The sequence below is a fragment of the Coregonus clupeaformis genome, chromosome 1 (assembly GCF_020615455.1).
Source record: "Coregonus clupeaformis isolate EN_2021a chromosome 1, ASM2061545v1, whole genome shotgun sequence".
In the NCBI taxonomy this organism is placed as follows: Eukaryota; Metazoa; Chordata; class Actinopteri; order Salmoniformes; family Salmonidae; genus Coregonus; species Coregonus clupeaformis.
In genome coordinates, this window is record NC_059192.1 from 10,175,073 (window position 1) to 10,190,717 (window position 15,645).

The 15,645-nt window shown below is 46.1% G+C and overlaps 1 protein-coding gene across 1 annotated transcript in view; it reads left to right on the plus strand.

The window, feature by feature from the left end:
* LOC121583774 (voltage-dependent T-type calcium channel subunit alpha-1G-like) overlaps positions 1–15,645 on the plus strand; it is a 206,764-nt gene that overhangs the window by 173,231 nt on the left and 17,888 nt on the right. The window contains exons 26-27 of the mRNA XM_045226451.1: positions 7,557–7,666; positions 13,947–14,080. Of these exons, the coding sequence (XP_045082386.1) occupies positions 7,557–7,666; positions 13,947–14,080 (244 nt within the window). The remainder of the gene's footprint in view (positions 1–7,556; positions 7,667–13,946; positions 14,081–15,645) is intronic.

Consider the following 15,645-nt stretch of genomic DNA (forward strand, 5'->3'; position numbering starts at 1 on the left):
CCACTATCCCCACCCAAAAAGGCACATCCAGCACCTCTCTTCCCACCATAGGGGAGGACACGCCACAGGAGGAGAGCGACCCCCTCAGTGCAGAGCAGGCTCAGGCCCTCCTCACCACCATGGCTGCCATGAGGGATCAGTTCACCACACTAGAGGGAGAGCTGGTCCTGCTCAGGGAGAGTGTGAGCAAACAGCAACCAGACATCCACACCTTAGAGGAGCTCCTAACCAAGGTGCGGACAGAGCAGGACAGCAGCCTTGCAACACAGCTGAAAGAAGTTCAGCAAGAGAGAGACGGACTCAAGAGAGAGCTGGCTGATCTAACAAAGGAGGTGAGAGAGCTCCAAAAAGACAGGCAGAGCAGTAATAACGAGATGACCACACTAAGAGAGGAGCTGCAGGAGAGAAAGATAACAGAGGACAGACTGCAGGAGCAGCTAGATCACCACTCTATGACCTGCCATCACACAGCAGAGGAGCCCACCTCAACCAGCCAGGCCTCCCCCCCAGCCCCCAGAACAGCCTCCCACTGACAGCGGCACCGGCACAGACCAGCCACACCCCAGCTCCAACACCCACCAGGCCCAACTCTACCCCCTCCAGTCCAGAAGAAACACTGGCTGAGATTGTCCTGTTGATGGACTCAAATGGGAAGTTTGTTCAGGAGAAGAAACTTTTCCCTAGACACAAAACGAGAAAGGTGTGGTGCCCAACAACGCAGAGTGCCATGGCGCTGCTTGATAAGGCCCAGCTTGGGTCGCCAAGCCACATAATCATACACACCGGAAGCAACGACCTGCGTGCTCAGCAGGAGAGGGTGGCGACTTCACTACGGGGAGTGATTGAGAAGGCCTCCGCAATCTTCCCCAACTCAAGGATCGTGGTGTCAACCCTTCTACAGAGGAAGGACTTCCACCCTGCCACAATCCAAAGAATAAACGCCAGCCTCTCCCGGGACTGTGCCCTGCGACCCAATGTACACCTGGCCCACCATCCCACCCTCGATCTGGACTGTCTCTATGACCATGTTCACCTGTACAGAGAGACAGTCCCCATCCTTGCTAAGACTCTCAAGGACGTCGCTTTAAACCGCATCCCGACCTCTCCACCCAGGAACAGCGGAGCAATCTCCACCCCCCCGAGATCACCGAGACAACACCCCGGACCAGTACCCTGGACCCCCAGCCACGGCCACAGCACCACCAACCTCAATGCCCACCACATCCAGCGCAGCACAGACCACCCCAGCCCAGCTTCAGACCCACCCAGACGAGGCCTAACACCCCCCTCCCCCCACCACAGACCCACACCTGGAGGAGCCACAGCCCGGCAGACAGAGCTATGCACAAGCTGTGAGAGGAGCAACTGGTCCAGCTCCCACCAACGAAATGAGTGACATCAAACAAATGCTGAATCTACTGTGCTCACATGTGATAGGCCGAGGGTCATGGTAAGATGAGCACTGCCGAGGGTCATGGTAAGATGAACTCCACCATCCTCACACTACATCCACCCAAGTGGCATGACACAAATACTATCTTAAATGATAAACAAATCACATTTGCATAATAAGAGTTTACCTTAATTGAAAAATCCTATTTTAATAGTTCTTGTTGGATTGTGAGTGTTTATCTCATTTTGAATGTAAAGAAAAAACAGTTATGAAGTCTTTTTACGTTGCATGTTGGAATTTACAAGGCTTGAAGTCCTCTGCTTTTGGGCTAAAGAGCAGAAACCCAGACTTCCTTAAAGAAATTGATGATGTTGATATTGTAGTACTACAGGAAACATGGTGCAGAGGTGATGTTTCCACTGGCTGTCCACTAGGTTATAGGGAGATAATCGTACCATCCACCAAATTAAACGGAATCACACAGGGCAGAGACTCAGGGGGAATGCTAATATGGTATAAATCTGAACTAACTAATTCAATCGAATTGATCAAAACAGGAGAATTCTTTATCTGGCTAAAAATCAACAAGGAGGCTATCTTAACAGATAACAACGTCTTCCTCTGTGCCACATACATTCCCCCTCAGAGTCACCCTACTTCAATGAAGAGAGTTTCTCCATTCTAGAGGGGAGATTAGTCACTTTCAGGCCCAAGGCAATGTGCTGGTCTGTGGAGACCTGAATGCTAGAACAGCAGAAGAACTAGACACTATTAACAGTCATGGGGACAAACACCTACCGGGAAGCAACAACCTTTCCCTCCCCACATACACCCCTAGAAACAACTATGACAAAGTGAAAAACAAAAATGGAGTACAGCTCCTGAAGCTCTGTCGAACACTGGGTCTGTACATAGTCAATGGTAGGTTAAGAGGGGACTCTTTTGGTAGGTACACCTACAGCTCATCCCTTGGCAGCAGTACTGTAGACTACTTCATCGCAGACCTTAACCCAGAGTCTCTCAGAGCCTTCACAGTCAGCCCACTAACACCTCTCTCTGACCACAGTAAAATCACAGTGTATCTGAGAAGAGCAGAACCCAACCATGAAGCATCACGGCCCAATAAATTACATGGTACTAAACAGACCTATAGATGGAGTGCAAACAGTACAGAAATCTACCAAAAAGCAATTAGTAGCCAAAAATACAATCTCTCCTGGACAACTTTTTTAGCATTAACATTCTCCTACACCAATGAAGGTATACATTTGGCCGTTTGGAACATAAACTTTATATTTGACAAATTAGCCTCCTTGGCTAATCTAAAGAAACATAAGAGCAAACCAAAAATAATAGATCATGAAAAATGGTTTGATAATGATTGCAAAAATCTAAGAAAGTCATTGAGAAATATATCTAATCATAAACACAGAGACCCAGACAACAAAAATATATGTCTTCAATATGGGGAAACACTGAAGCAATACAAACACACCCTAAGAACAAAAAAGGAACAGCACATTAGAAATCAGCTGGATGTGATTGAGGAATCCATAGAATCAAACCACTTCTGGGAGAATTGGAATAAATTAAACAAACCTCGTAATGAAGAATTGGCTATCCAAAATGGGGATATGTGGAGAAATCACTTTGCAAACCTCTACAGCAATATAACAAAGAGCCCAGAACAACAAGATATACAAGAAAAATTACAAATCCTTGAATCAGCAGTCAAAGACTATCAGAATCCTGTGGATACCCCAATTACAGAACAAGAATTATTGGAAAAACTTTGCACTCTCCAACCCAAAAAGGCCTGTGGTGCTGATGGTATTTTAAATGAAATGATCAAATATACAGACCACAAATTCAAATTGGCTATACTCAAACTCTTCAACATTATCCTAACTGCAGGTATTTTCCCCGATATTTGGAACCAAGGATTGATCACACCAATTTATAAAAATGGAGACAAATTTGACCCAAATAATTACAGAGGAATTTGCGTTAACAGCAACTTGGGGAAAATTATCTGCAGTATCATAAACAGCAGACTACATAATTTCCTTGATGAACACAACGTCCTAAGCAGAAGCCAGATTGGATTTGTAAAAAATTATCGCACAACAGACCACATTTACACCCTCCAGACTCTAATTGACAAACAAGTAAATCAAAACAAAGGCAAAATCTACTCGTGTTTTGTAGACTTCAAGAAAGCATTTGATTCAATTTGGCACGAACGTCTTTTTTACAAACTAATAGAAAGTGGTATTGGAGGGAAAACATATGATGTTATTAAATCAATGTACACCAAAAACAAATGTGTGATTAAAATTGGCTACAAGCAAACAGACTTCTTCTCTCAGGGACGTCAAGTGAAACAGGGCTGCCCAATAAGTCCAACACTATTTAACATCTACATTAACGAATTGGCAAAAACATTAGAAGAATCGGCAGCACCTGGTCTCACCCTACACAACACTGAAATCAAGTGTCTGCTGTACGCAGATGACCTGGTGCTACTGTCTCCCACTAAGGAGGGGTTACAGCAGCATCTAGATCATCTGCACAGATTCTGTCAGACCTGGGCCCTGACCGTTAATCTAAAAAAAAACGAATATAATGATATTCCAAAAAAGGTCCGGAAATCAGGATGACAAATATAAATTCTATTTGGACACAATTCTATTAGAACACACCAAAAATTACACATATCTAGGACTAAATATCAGCAACACAGGTAGCTTTCACGTGGCTGTGAATGAGCTGAGAGACAAAGCAAGAAGAGCATTCTATGCCATTAAAAGGAATATTAAAATCGAAATTCCAATTAGAATCTGGCTCAAAATGTTCCAATCAGTTATAGAACCAATTGCTCTATATGGCAGCGAAGTATGGGGTCCGCTCTTTTTTTGCAAGACTGTATTGCAAGTGCAAAGAAAAACTCCAAATAACGCATGTAGAGCAGAATTAGGCCAATACCCCCTCCTTATTCGAATAGAAAAAAGAGCCATCAAATTTTACAACCATCTAAAAACAAGTGACCCCAAAACATTCCATCACACAGCTCTACTATGTCAAGAGATGAAACAAGAGAAGAGTACCCTCAGCCAGCTGGTTCTGAGGCTCAGTTCACTAACCAAAACCAACCTCATAGAGCCTCAGGACAGCACTCAGAAAATCTGGCCCAACCAAATCATCACAAAGCAAAAAGAAAAATATATCACCTATTGGAAAGACACCACAAAAAATCAAAGTAAACTTCAATGCTATTTGGCTCTAAACAGACAGTACATGGTGGCAGACTATCTCACCACTGTGACTGATAGAAAACTGAGAAAAACACTGACTAGGTACAGACTCAGTGAGCACAGTGTGGCTATAGAGACCGGTCGTCACAGGCAAACCTGGCTGCCCAGAGAGGACAGGCTGTGCTCACTCTGCCCCCGGGGAGAGGTAGAGACAGAGCTGCATTTCCTATTACACTGTGACAAATACTCAGACCTAAGATAATCTTTCTTTCCCAAAATTATCATTCAGTACAAAGAATTTGAAACTATAAAAGAGGAAGACAAAATCAAATATTTATTGGGTGAAAAGCCAAAATGTGCAATTTTGGCAGCCAAATATGTGTCCTCCTGCCACAACCTGAGGGACAGCCAGTGAAAAGTGTAATGTAATGTCAATAATATTTCCTGTTTTGTTTTGGCTTTCATAGCATGTAATGTGTCTTCTCAGTCATGTTGAGATTGGTCGACTACTATTGCTTTAATGTATTGTTATTCTCATTAATATTGTTGTTGTAGTTGCTGCTAATGGTAATCCCATTTCCACTACTACTATTATTATTGCTGTTGGTCCCACCATTTTTGTTATATGTATACTTTGACAATGTAAGTAATTTTACTTGCCATGTCAATAAAGTCTATTGAATTGAAAAAAAATTGAATTGAGAGAGAGAGAGAGAGAGAGAGAGAGAGAGAGAGAGAGAGAGAGAGAGAGAGAGAGAGAGAGAGAGAGAGAGAGAGAGAGAGAGAGAGAGAGAGAGAGAGAGAGAGAGAGAGAGAGAGAGAGAGAGAGAGAGAGAGAGAGAGAGAGAGAGAGAGAGAGAGAGAGAGAGAGAGAGAGAGAGAGAGAGAGAGAGAGAGAGAGATGGGGTAAGGAGGTGTGGGTAGCCAGATGAATCAGTAAATCCCTGTAGAGTTACAGTGCCTTGTAAAAGTATCCAGCCCCCTTGGCGTTTTTCCTATTTTGTTGTATTACAACCTGTAATTTAAATGGATTTTTATTTGGATTTCATGTGATGGACATACACAAAATAGTCCAAATTGGTGAAGTGAAATGAAAAAAATAACTTGTTAAAAAAAATATTTAAATAAATAACAGAAAAGTGGTGCGTGTATATGTATTCAACCCCTTTGCTATGAAGCCCCTAAATAAGATCTGGTGCAACCAATTACCTTCAGAAGTCACATAATTACTTAAATATAGTCCAACTGTGTGCAATCTAAGTGTCACATGATCTGTCACATGATCTCAGTATATATACACCTGTTCTGAATGGCCCCAGAGTTTGCAACACCACTAAGCAAGGGGCACCACCAAGCAAGCGGCACATGAATACCAAGGAGCTCTCTGAACAGGTCAGGGACAAAGTTGTGGAGAAGATCAGGGTTGGTTTATAAAAAAATATCATAAACTTTTAACATCCCACGGAGCACCATTGAATCCATTATTAAAAAATTGAAATAATATGGCACCACAACAAACCTGCCAAGAGAGGGCCGCCCACCAAAACTCACGGACCAGGCAAGGAGGGCATTAATCAGAGAGGCAACAAAGACACCAAAGATTACCATGAAGGAGCTGCAAAGCTCCACAGCAGAGATTGGAGTATCTGTCCATAGGACCTCTTTAAGCCGTACACTCCACAGAGCTGGGCTTTACGGAAGAGTGGCCAGAAAAAAAGCCATTGCTTAAAGTAAAAAATAAGCAAACACTTTTGGTGTTCGCCAAAAGGCATGTGGGAGAGTCCCCAAACATATGGAAGAAGGTACTCTGGTCAGATGAGACTAAAATTGAGCTTTTTGGCCATCAAGGAAAACGCTATGTCTGGCGCAAACCCAACACCTCTCATCACCCCAAGAACACCATCCCCACAGTGAAGCATGGTGGTGGCAGCATCATGCTGTGGGGATGTTTTTCATCGGCAGGGACTGGGAAACTGGTCAGAATTGAAGGAATGATGGATGGCGATAAATACAGGGAAATTCTTGAGGGAAACCTGTTTCAGTCTTCCAGAGATTTGAGACTGGGATGGAGGTTCACCTTCCAGCAGGACAATGACCCTAAGCATACTGCTAAAGCAACACTCGAGTGGTTTAAGGGGAAACATTTAAATGTCTTGGAATGGTCTAGTCAAAGCCCAGACCTCAAACCAATTGAAAATCTGTGGTATGACTTAAAGATTGCTGTACACCAGTGGAACCCATACAACTTGAAGGAGCTGGAGCAGTTTTGCCTTGAAGAATTGGTAAAAATCCCAGTGGCTAGATGTGCCAAGCTTATAGAGACATACCCCAAGAGACTTGCAGCTGTAATTGCTGCAAAATGTGGCTCTACAAAGTATTGACTTTGGGGGGTGAATAGTTATGCACGCTCAAGTTTTCTATTTTTTTGTCTTATTTCTTGTTTGTTTCACAAAAATATATATTTCGCATCTTCAAAGTGGTAGTAGGCATGTTGTGTAAATCAAATGATACAAACCCCCCAAAAATCCATTTTAATTCCAGGTTGTAAGGCAACAAAATAGGAAAAATGCCAAGGGGGGTGAATACTTTCGCAAGCCACTGTAGTTGTCTGATCTCCACATGCCTACTAGGAAAAAGGAGAAGGGTGTCATTAATTCCCCTAGTCTACAAGACACTTTTACACTGATAGCCTTTTCAGAGAGAGAGAGAGGGGGAGGTAGAGGAGAGGGAGAGAGCGGGATGGTAGGGTGGAGAGAATTACTCTGGGAAATGGGTTATTCTGGGAGAGTGAGACGTCAGAAGAGAGAGACCATAATAACTACAACCTATGGAATACTGTACTTCTAACCCTCCCTCCCTGTCCTCCCCCCTTCCTCTCCTGCCGTTCCTCCCTCCCTCTCTCTGTCCAGGAGTTGGACGAGGCGCTGAAGATCTGTAACTACATCTTCACCCTCATCTTCGTCCTGGAGTCTGTTTTCAAGCTGGTGGCCTTCGGCTTCCGGCGCTTCTTCAAGGACAGGTCAGAGTTCACACTTTGTCTCAGAGTAGGTGCTGATCTAGGATCAGTTTTGCTTTTTAGATCAGAATGAAAATGATTATATAGACAGGGGGACTTGATCCTATTTCAGCACTCTGACTCTGAGCTGATTGGTGATTATGGGTCCAGAGATAACCCCTTCAGAAGTGTTCAGGTGAAGCAGAGATGGTGTGTGTGAGTTAGAGATGCAGAGATGGTGTGTGTGAGCGCTCTCTCAGTTAGGCCTTTATGAATACAAAACTGCCTCGTTAAACGCTCGTAAAACACAGTGCCTCAGATGATTAAAATTGAGGTTAATAATAATAAACTACATTCATCAATCTTACTCCATTATTAGGTGGATAAATGCTATATGAACATAAGCATATTTAATGGATCTAGTCAAGGTAGCGAGCCTTGTATAATAATCACAATAGTGTAAACGTCATGTTTCTAAGATAACTGTCATGCAAATATTAAGAGGCTGAGAGACAAGGAGCTAATATCTTGCGATCAATGTCCTAGTATAAAATGATTGAGTTAACCTTAGAGATGTACAGTTCTTGTTTTTAGCTGATAGGAGTGGAACCCGGTGTGGTCGTCTGCTGCAATAGCCCATCTGTGACAAGGACTGACGAGTTGTGCGTTCAGAGATGCCGTTCTGCCCACCACTGTTGTACTGCGCCGTTATTTGCCTGTTTGTGGCCCGCCTGTTAGCTTGCATAATTCTTGCCATTCTCCTTTGACCTCTCATCAACAAGCTGTTTTCGCCCACAGGACTGCCGCTGACTGGATGTTTTTTGTTTGTCGCACTATTCTCTGTAAACTCTAGAGATACTGTCGTGTGTGAAAAGCCCAGGAGGCCGGACATTTCTGAGATACTGGAACCGGCGCGCTTGGCACCGACGTTCATACCACACTCAAGTCGCTTACGTCACATGTTTTGCCCATTCTAACTTTCAACTCACCCCTAACCTCAATTAACTTTTCTTTGCACTTTGCTAGTAAAAACAAAAGACAGGAAAACACACCCAGATTCTAATCTAATTAACTCAATTTGAATGGTATGACCAAACAAAAGGAATGTGCCTGGTAACCAGGAAACCCAACATAAAATAGAAATCCAGTCACGTCTTTTTTTTTTTAACCAGTTAATTTGACTGAGAACACATTCTCATTTACAGCAACGGCCTGGGGAATAGTTACAGGGGAGAGGAATGAGACAATTGGAAGCTGGGGATGATTAGGTGGCCATGATAGCATGAGGGCCAGATTGGGAATTGAACCAGGACACCGGGGTTAACACCCCTACTCTTTCGATAAGTGCCACGGGATCTTTAGTGACCACAGAGAGTCAGGACACCCATTCAACGTCCCATCCGAAAGACAGCACCCTACTCATGGCAATGTCCCCAATCACTGCCCTGGGGCATTGGGATATTTTATTAGACCAGAGTGCGTCCTATTGGCCCTCCAGCACCACTTCCAGCAGCATCTGGTCTCCCATCCAGGACCAACCCTTCTTAGCTTCAGAGGCAAGCCAGCAGTGGGCTGCAGGATGGTATGCTATTGGTACTTTAAAATAAATTCATCAGAAAACAATAAGACATATCAAAATTCTAACAAACCAATCCCGACAATTAAATTTTCATTGATTCAAGTTTCATCAGTCTTCACACCTCAAACTGTGTCCATTCTCACATGGTCTGTGGGAATGTCCCGTCCTGGAGATTGCCATGGCAATTGTGTGGCTCTCTCCTGTGAGATTCAAATATACAGCCTTCCATCCGGACAATGCCAGGTTGGCGTCAGCAAGTCGCTAGACGCATCTTCTCCCTCTAATTTTCTACTACACACACACACACATGCAACCACACACAGGACTATGTACACACACACACATACACACATACACACACTCACACTCACCACACACTCAGTAGAGATGGCTTGAGTTTGGAGATATTCTGGCAACCAAGAGGCCTATGATATCCTCTGTGGTTGCCAGATTAGGTCATTATCCCCAGGGTGTCACATTACACACACACACACACACACACACACACAGGTAGCCAGGCCCTTCCAGGGGTCCATCTGAAAATCTAATTGTGTTTAAAGTGATTTGCTGTAGTGTTGATTCATGCATTCTGAGTAGATACTGACGTGACGGAGAAACTATCGAGTGGCGTCGGACCCTGCCCTCAGAGAACAAACACACACACACACACACACACTGGACCCTGGCAGAGGAAGAGCAGTATGATGAATTGGCAGACATGCTTGACAATGGCACATAAACGCACACACACATTCCCACATTCACTCAAACAAATACATTGCTGATGGAAAAGAAGTGGAAAAACATTTACTTGGCTTAAACACATTGTGTTCCAATCAGTCTTTCCAAGACAGAACAGTTCTGCTCGGCTTGGAGCAGCACGTTCACAATTATCTTATGCTTTTTGTCCTGCCATATCTACAATCATCAAATCAAATCAAATCAAATAAAATCAAATCAAATTTTATTGGTCACATGCGCCGAATACAACAGGTGCAGACATTACAGTGAAATGCTTACTTACAGCCCTTAACCAACAGTGCATTTATTTTTTTTAAATAAAACAACAACTAAAAAAGTGTTGAGAAAAAAAGAGCAGAAGTCAAATAAAATAACAGTAGGGAGGCTATATATACAGGGGGGTACCGGTGCAGAGTCAATGTGCGGGGGCACCGGCTAGTTGAGATAGTTGAAGTAATATGTATATGTGGGTAGAGTTAAAGTGACTATGCATAAATAATTAACAGAGTAGCAGCAGCGTAAAAAGGATGGGGTGGGGGCAGTGCAAATAGTCCGGGTAGCCATGATTAGCTGTTCAGGAGTCTTATGGCTTGGGGGTAGAAGCTGTTGAGAAGTCTTTGGACCTAGACTTGGCACTCCGGTACCGCTTGCCGTGCGGTAGCAGGGAGAACAGTCTATGACTAGGGTGGCTGGAGTCTTTGACAATTTTGAGGGCCTTCCTCTGACACCGCCTGGTATAGAGGTCCTGGATGGCAGGAAGCTTGGCCCCAGTGATGTACTGGGCCATACGCACTACCCTCTGTAGTGCCTTGCGGTCGGAGGCCAAGCAGTTGCCATACTAGGCGGTGATGCAACCAGTCAGGATGCTCTCGATGGTGCAGCTGTAGAATTTTTTGAGGATCTGAGGACCCATGCCATCTTGGTGAGAGAGTGTATCAGTGTCCTGCCATATCTACAATCATCTTGGTGAGAGAGTGTATCAGTGTCCTGCCATATCTACAGTCATCTTGGTGAGAGAGTGTATCAGTGTCCTGCCATATCTACAGTCATCTTGGTGAGAAAGTGTATCAGTGTCCTTGTCATGATCGTTGAGAGACGGGTCAGACCAAGGTGCAGCGTGTTATGCGTACATGTTTATTAGAACTGATAAACACTCGACAAAACAACAGAAAGCAACGTATCGTGAAGCTCAACAGTGGCTACACACAACAAGCCAAAACAAGCGTCATAAACAAGATCCCAAAACTAAGGTAAGCAACCAGGCTACCTAAGTATGATCCCCAATCAGAGACAACGAGCTACAGCTGCCTCTGATTGGGAATCACACCCGGCCAAACATAGAAATACAAAACTAGATCTCCAACATAGAAATACAATAACATAGATCTCAAACTGAACTCACACCCTGACCCAACCAACAAGAGTTCTCTAGGCCAGGGCGTGACAGTACCCCCCCCCCAAAGGTGGTACTCCGGTGGTACTCCAGCCGCACCAACCTGACTCATTAGGGGAGGGTCCGGGTTGGCTTTCAGCCTCGGAGGCAGCTCCGGCTCCGGGCGTGACGACCTCTCCCTCTCTGCCTCCCCGTTGCACTCCTGGTCTGGTCTGGACCTCGGCGCGATGCTTCCCCTCTCCTTCCTGGCTGGAGAGGGGCTGACGTCTGTGCCTGGATCGGCAATCCTCCCGCGATGCACCAAACCCTGTCTGGACCCTGGTGTGGGAGACCCCGACCCTGGAGAGGGGCTGACGTCTGGGCCTGGAGTGGAACCGCTGACCGGAGCTGAACTAGACCCCGGTGGAGCGGACTGTTCTGGCTCCAGAGTGGAACCGATGACCGGAGCTGGACTTCGCACCGGTGGAGCGGACTGCTCTGGCTCCGGAGTGGATCTGCTGACCGGAGCTGGACTAGCACCGGTGGAGTGGACTGCTCTGGCTCCGGAGTGGAGCCGCTGACCGGAGCTGGACTGGGCACCGGTGGAGCGAACTGCTCTGGCTCCGGAGTGGAGCCGCTGACCGGAGCTGGATTGGGCACCGGTGGAGCAGACTGCTCTGGCTCCGGAGTGGAGCCGCTGACCGGAGCTGGACTTGGCAGCGGTGGAAAAAACTGCTCTGGCTCTGGAGTGGAGCAGCTGACCGGAGCTGGACTGGGAACACGCACCACTGGTCTAGTGCGAGGAGCAGGCACGGGTCGTGCCGGACTGGAGACACGCACCACTGGTTTGGTGCGAGGAGCAGGCACGGGCCGTGCTGGACTGGATACACGCACCACTGGTTTGGTGCGGGGAGCAGGTACGGGGCGTACCGGGCTGGCGACACGCACCACTGGTTTGATGCGGGGAGTTGGTACGGGCCGTACCGGACTGGATACGCGCACCACTGGTTTGGTGCGGGGAGCAGGTACGGGCCGTACTGGACTGGATACACGCACCACTGGTTTGGTGCGGTGAGCTGGCACAGGCCGTACCGGGCTGTGGAGGCGCACTGGAGGTCTGGAGCGTAGAGCTGGCACAACCCGTCCTGGCTGGATGGCCACTTTCGCACGGCACGTGCGGAGCGCTGGCACAGGACGCACTGGGCTGTGAACGCGCACTGTCCACACAGTGCGTATCTCCGCATAATACGGAGCCTGCATGGTCACACGCTTCTTAGCGTGAATACGGGGAGTTGGCTCTGCTCTGAACCCTGGCTCCGCCAACCACCCCGTGTGCCATCCCCCCAAAATGTTCTTGGGGCTGTCTCTCGGGCTTCCTTAGTCGTCGGCACCTTCGGCCTCTCCATTGATTTTCTCCTTCCTGGGCTTCTTCCCTCGCCCAGGGTCCTTTACCAGCTAAAATCTCCTCCCATGTCCAAAATGTTTTCCCCACCTGTGTCCAGGGTGTTTGCTCCTCCTGGCCACGCTGCTTGGTCCGTTGGTGGTGGGATCTTCTGTCACGAGCATTGAGAGACGGGTCAGACCAAGGTGCAGCGTGTTATGCGTACATGTTTATTAGAACTGATAAACACTCGACAAAACAACAGAAAGCAACGTATCGTGAAGCTCAACAGTGGCTACACACAACAAGCCAAAACAAGCGTCATAAACAAGATCCCACAACTAAGGTAAGCAACCAGGCTACCTAAGTATGATCCCCAATCAGAGACAACGAGCTACAGCTGCCTCTGATTGGGAATCACACCCGGCCAAACATAGAAATACAAAACTAGATCTCCAACATAGAAATACAATAACATAGATCTCAAACTGAACTCACACCCTGACCCAACCAACAAGAGTTCTCTAGGTCAGGGCTTGACAGTCCTGCCATATCTACAATCATCCTGGTGAGAGAGTGTATCAGTGTCCTGCCATATCTACAATCATCCTGGTGAGAGAGTGTATCAGTGTCCTGCCATATCTACAATCATCTTGGTCAGAGAGTGTATCAGTGTCCTGCCATATCTACAATCATCCTGGTGAGAGAGTGTATCAGTGTCCTGCCATATCTACAATCATCCTGGTGAGAGAGTGTATCAGTGTCCTGCCATATCTACAATCAACTTGGTCAGAGAGTGTATCAGTGTCCTGCCATATCTACAATCATCCTGGTGAGAGAGTGTATCAGTGTCCTGCCATATCTACAATCATCCTGGTGAGAGAGTGTATCAGTGTCCTGCCATATCTACAATCATCATGGTCAGAGAGTGTATCAGTGTCCTGCCATATCTACAATCATCCTGGTGAGAGAGTGTATCAGTGTCCTGCCATATCTACAATAATCTTGGTCAGAGAGTGTATCAGTGTCTTTGCTCACCATATTACTTTAGACGTTTGGCCCAGGGCCTCTGACAGACCCTTGGATTGTCTCACAGTACCTGAAGACTTCCCAAGGCCTGAGGTTTTCTAAAATGTTCCAGCCCTTTCTTGTGGGTTCTACCTGAGTATGCTACCTGAGTATGCACACAGGTGTTATTGGTGTGTGCATAACATGACCTTTATATGTGTAGGTGGAACCAGCTGGACCTGGCCATAGTGTTGTTGTCCATCATGGGCATCACTCTGGAGGAGATTGAGGTCAACGCATCACTGCCCATCAACCCTACCATCATCAGAATCATGAGAGTACTGAGGATAGCAAGAGGTACACACACACACACACACACACACACACACACGCACGCATGTAGAAGTACTGTCCTTCTGTTTTAATACAGGTGGTATGGTAAAGCAGAGTGTCCCAAGGTTTTCCCTCTTTGTCATATTTGTGTGGCGGGTTGCAAAGCATCCCTGGCGAGGTGTGAGGAGACCAGATGGCACTGAGAACAAAGTCATCTCACACACACGTAGCACAGAGAGGGAGGGAGAGAGGAGGGACTGGAGGGGACGGTCAGTGAGCTCAGGGAGACAGAATGGATAGAGGAAGACTACAGGAAGAGTTAGCCGCTGCTTCTGCTACAGCTAATGTCCATCCTAATAAAGTCAGAAATAGTAATATATGGAAAGAATGATAGCAGCAAGAGGCAGCACTGCTCATCTACTTCTCTCTGATTACTGCTGAATAAACAGAAAGAGCAGGAGAGCAATAATAGAAGAAAGTAGACAGCTGATTACTGCCTGTGTAGAGATAGGAGACAGCTGATTACTTCCTGTGTAGAGATAGGAGACAGCTGATTACTTCCTGTGTAGAGATAGGAGACAGCTGATTACTTCCTGTGTAGAGATAGGAGACAGCTGATTACTGCCTGTGTAGAGATAGGAGACAGCTGATTACTTCCTGTGTAGAGATAGGAGACAGCTGATTACTGCCTGTGTAGAGATAGGAGACAGCTGATTACTGCCTGTGTATGGATAGGAGACAGCTGATTAATGCCCGTGTAGAGACATGAGCCAGTTGATTACTTCCTGTGTACAGATAGGAGACAGCTGATTACTGCCTGTGTACAGATAGGAGACAGCTGATTAATGCCTGTGTAGAGATAGGAGACAGCTGATTAATGCCTGTGTAGAGATAGGAGACAGCTGATTAATGCCTGTGTAGAGATAGGAGACAGCTGATTACTGCCTGTGTACAGATAGGAGACAGCTGATTACTGCCTGTGTACAGATAGGAGACAGCTGATTAATGCCTGTGTACAGATAGGAGACAGCTGATTAATGCCTGTGTACAGATAGGAGACAGCTGATTACTGCCTGTGTAGAGATAGGAGACAGTAACAGCTGATTACTTCCTGTGTAGAGATAGGAGACAGTAACAGCTGATTACTGCCTGTGTAGAGATAGGAGACAGTAACAGCTGATTACTGCCTGTGTAGAGATAGGAGACAGCTGATTAATGCCTGTGTACAGATAGGAGAACAATTAGAAAGAGAGGAGGATGGTGGGACGAGGTAGAGGATGAGGAGATGTAGAAGGAGGTAGAGAATGATGATAGAGGGATGAGAGAGGAGGTAGAGAAGCTCATCTGTTCAGTCTGACTATGTGTAATGAAAGAGCTAGCAGTGGAAGTCCTTATTGATTATTGTCACACAGGACCCTAACACCTGCTTAAGGTGTGTGTGTGTGTGTGCTTGTGTGTGTGTGTGCTTGTGTGTGTGTGTGTGTGTGTGTGTGTGTGTGTGTGTGTGTGTGTGTGTGTGTGTGTGTGTGTGTGTGTGTGTGTGTGTGTGTGTGTGTGTGTGTGTGTGCGTGTGGGTTTAGAGGCCCTTT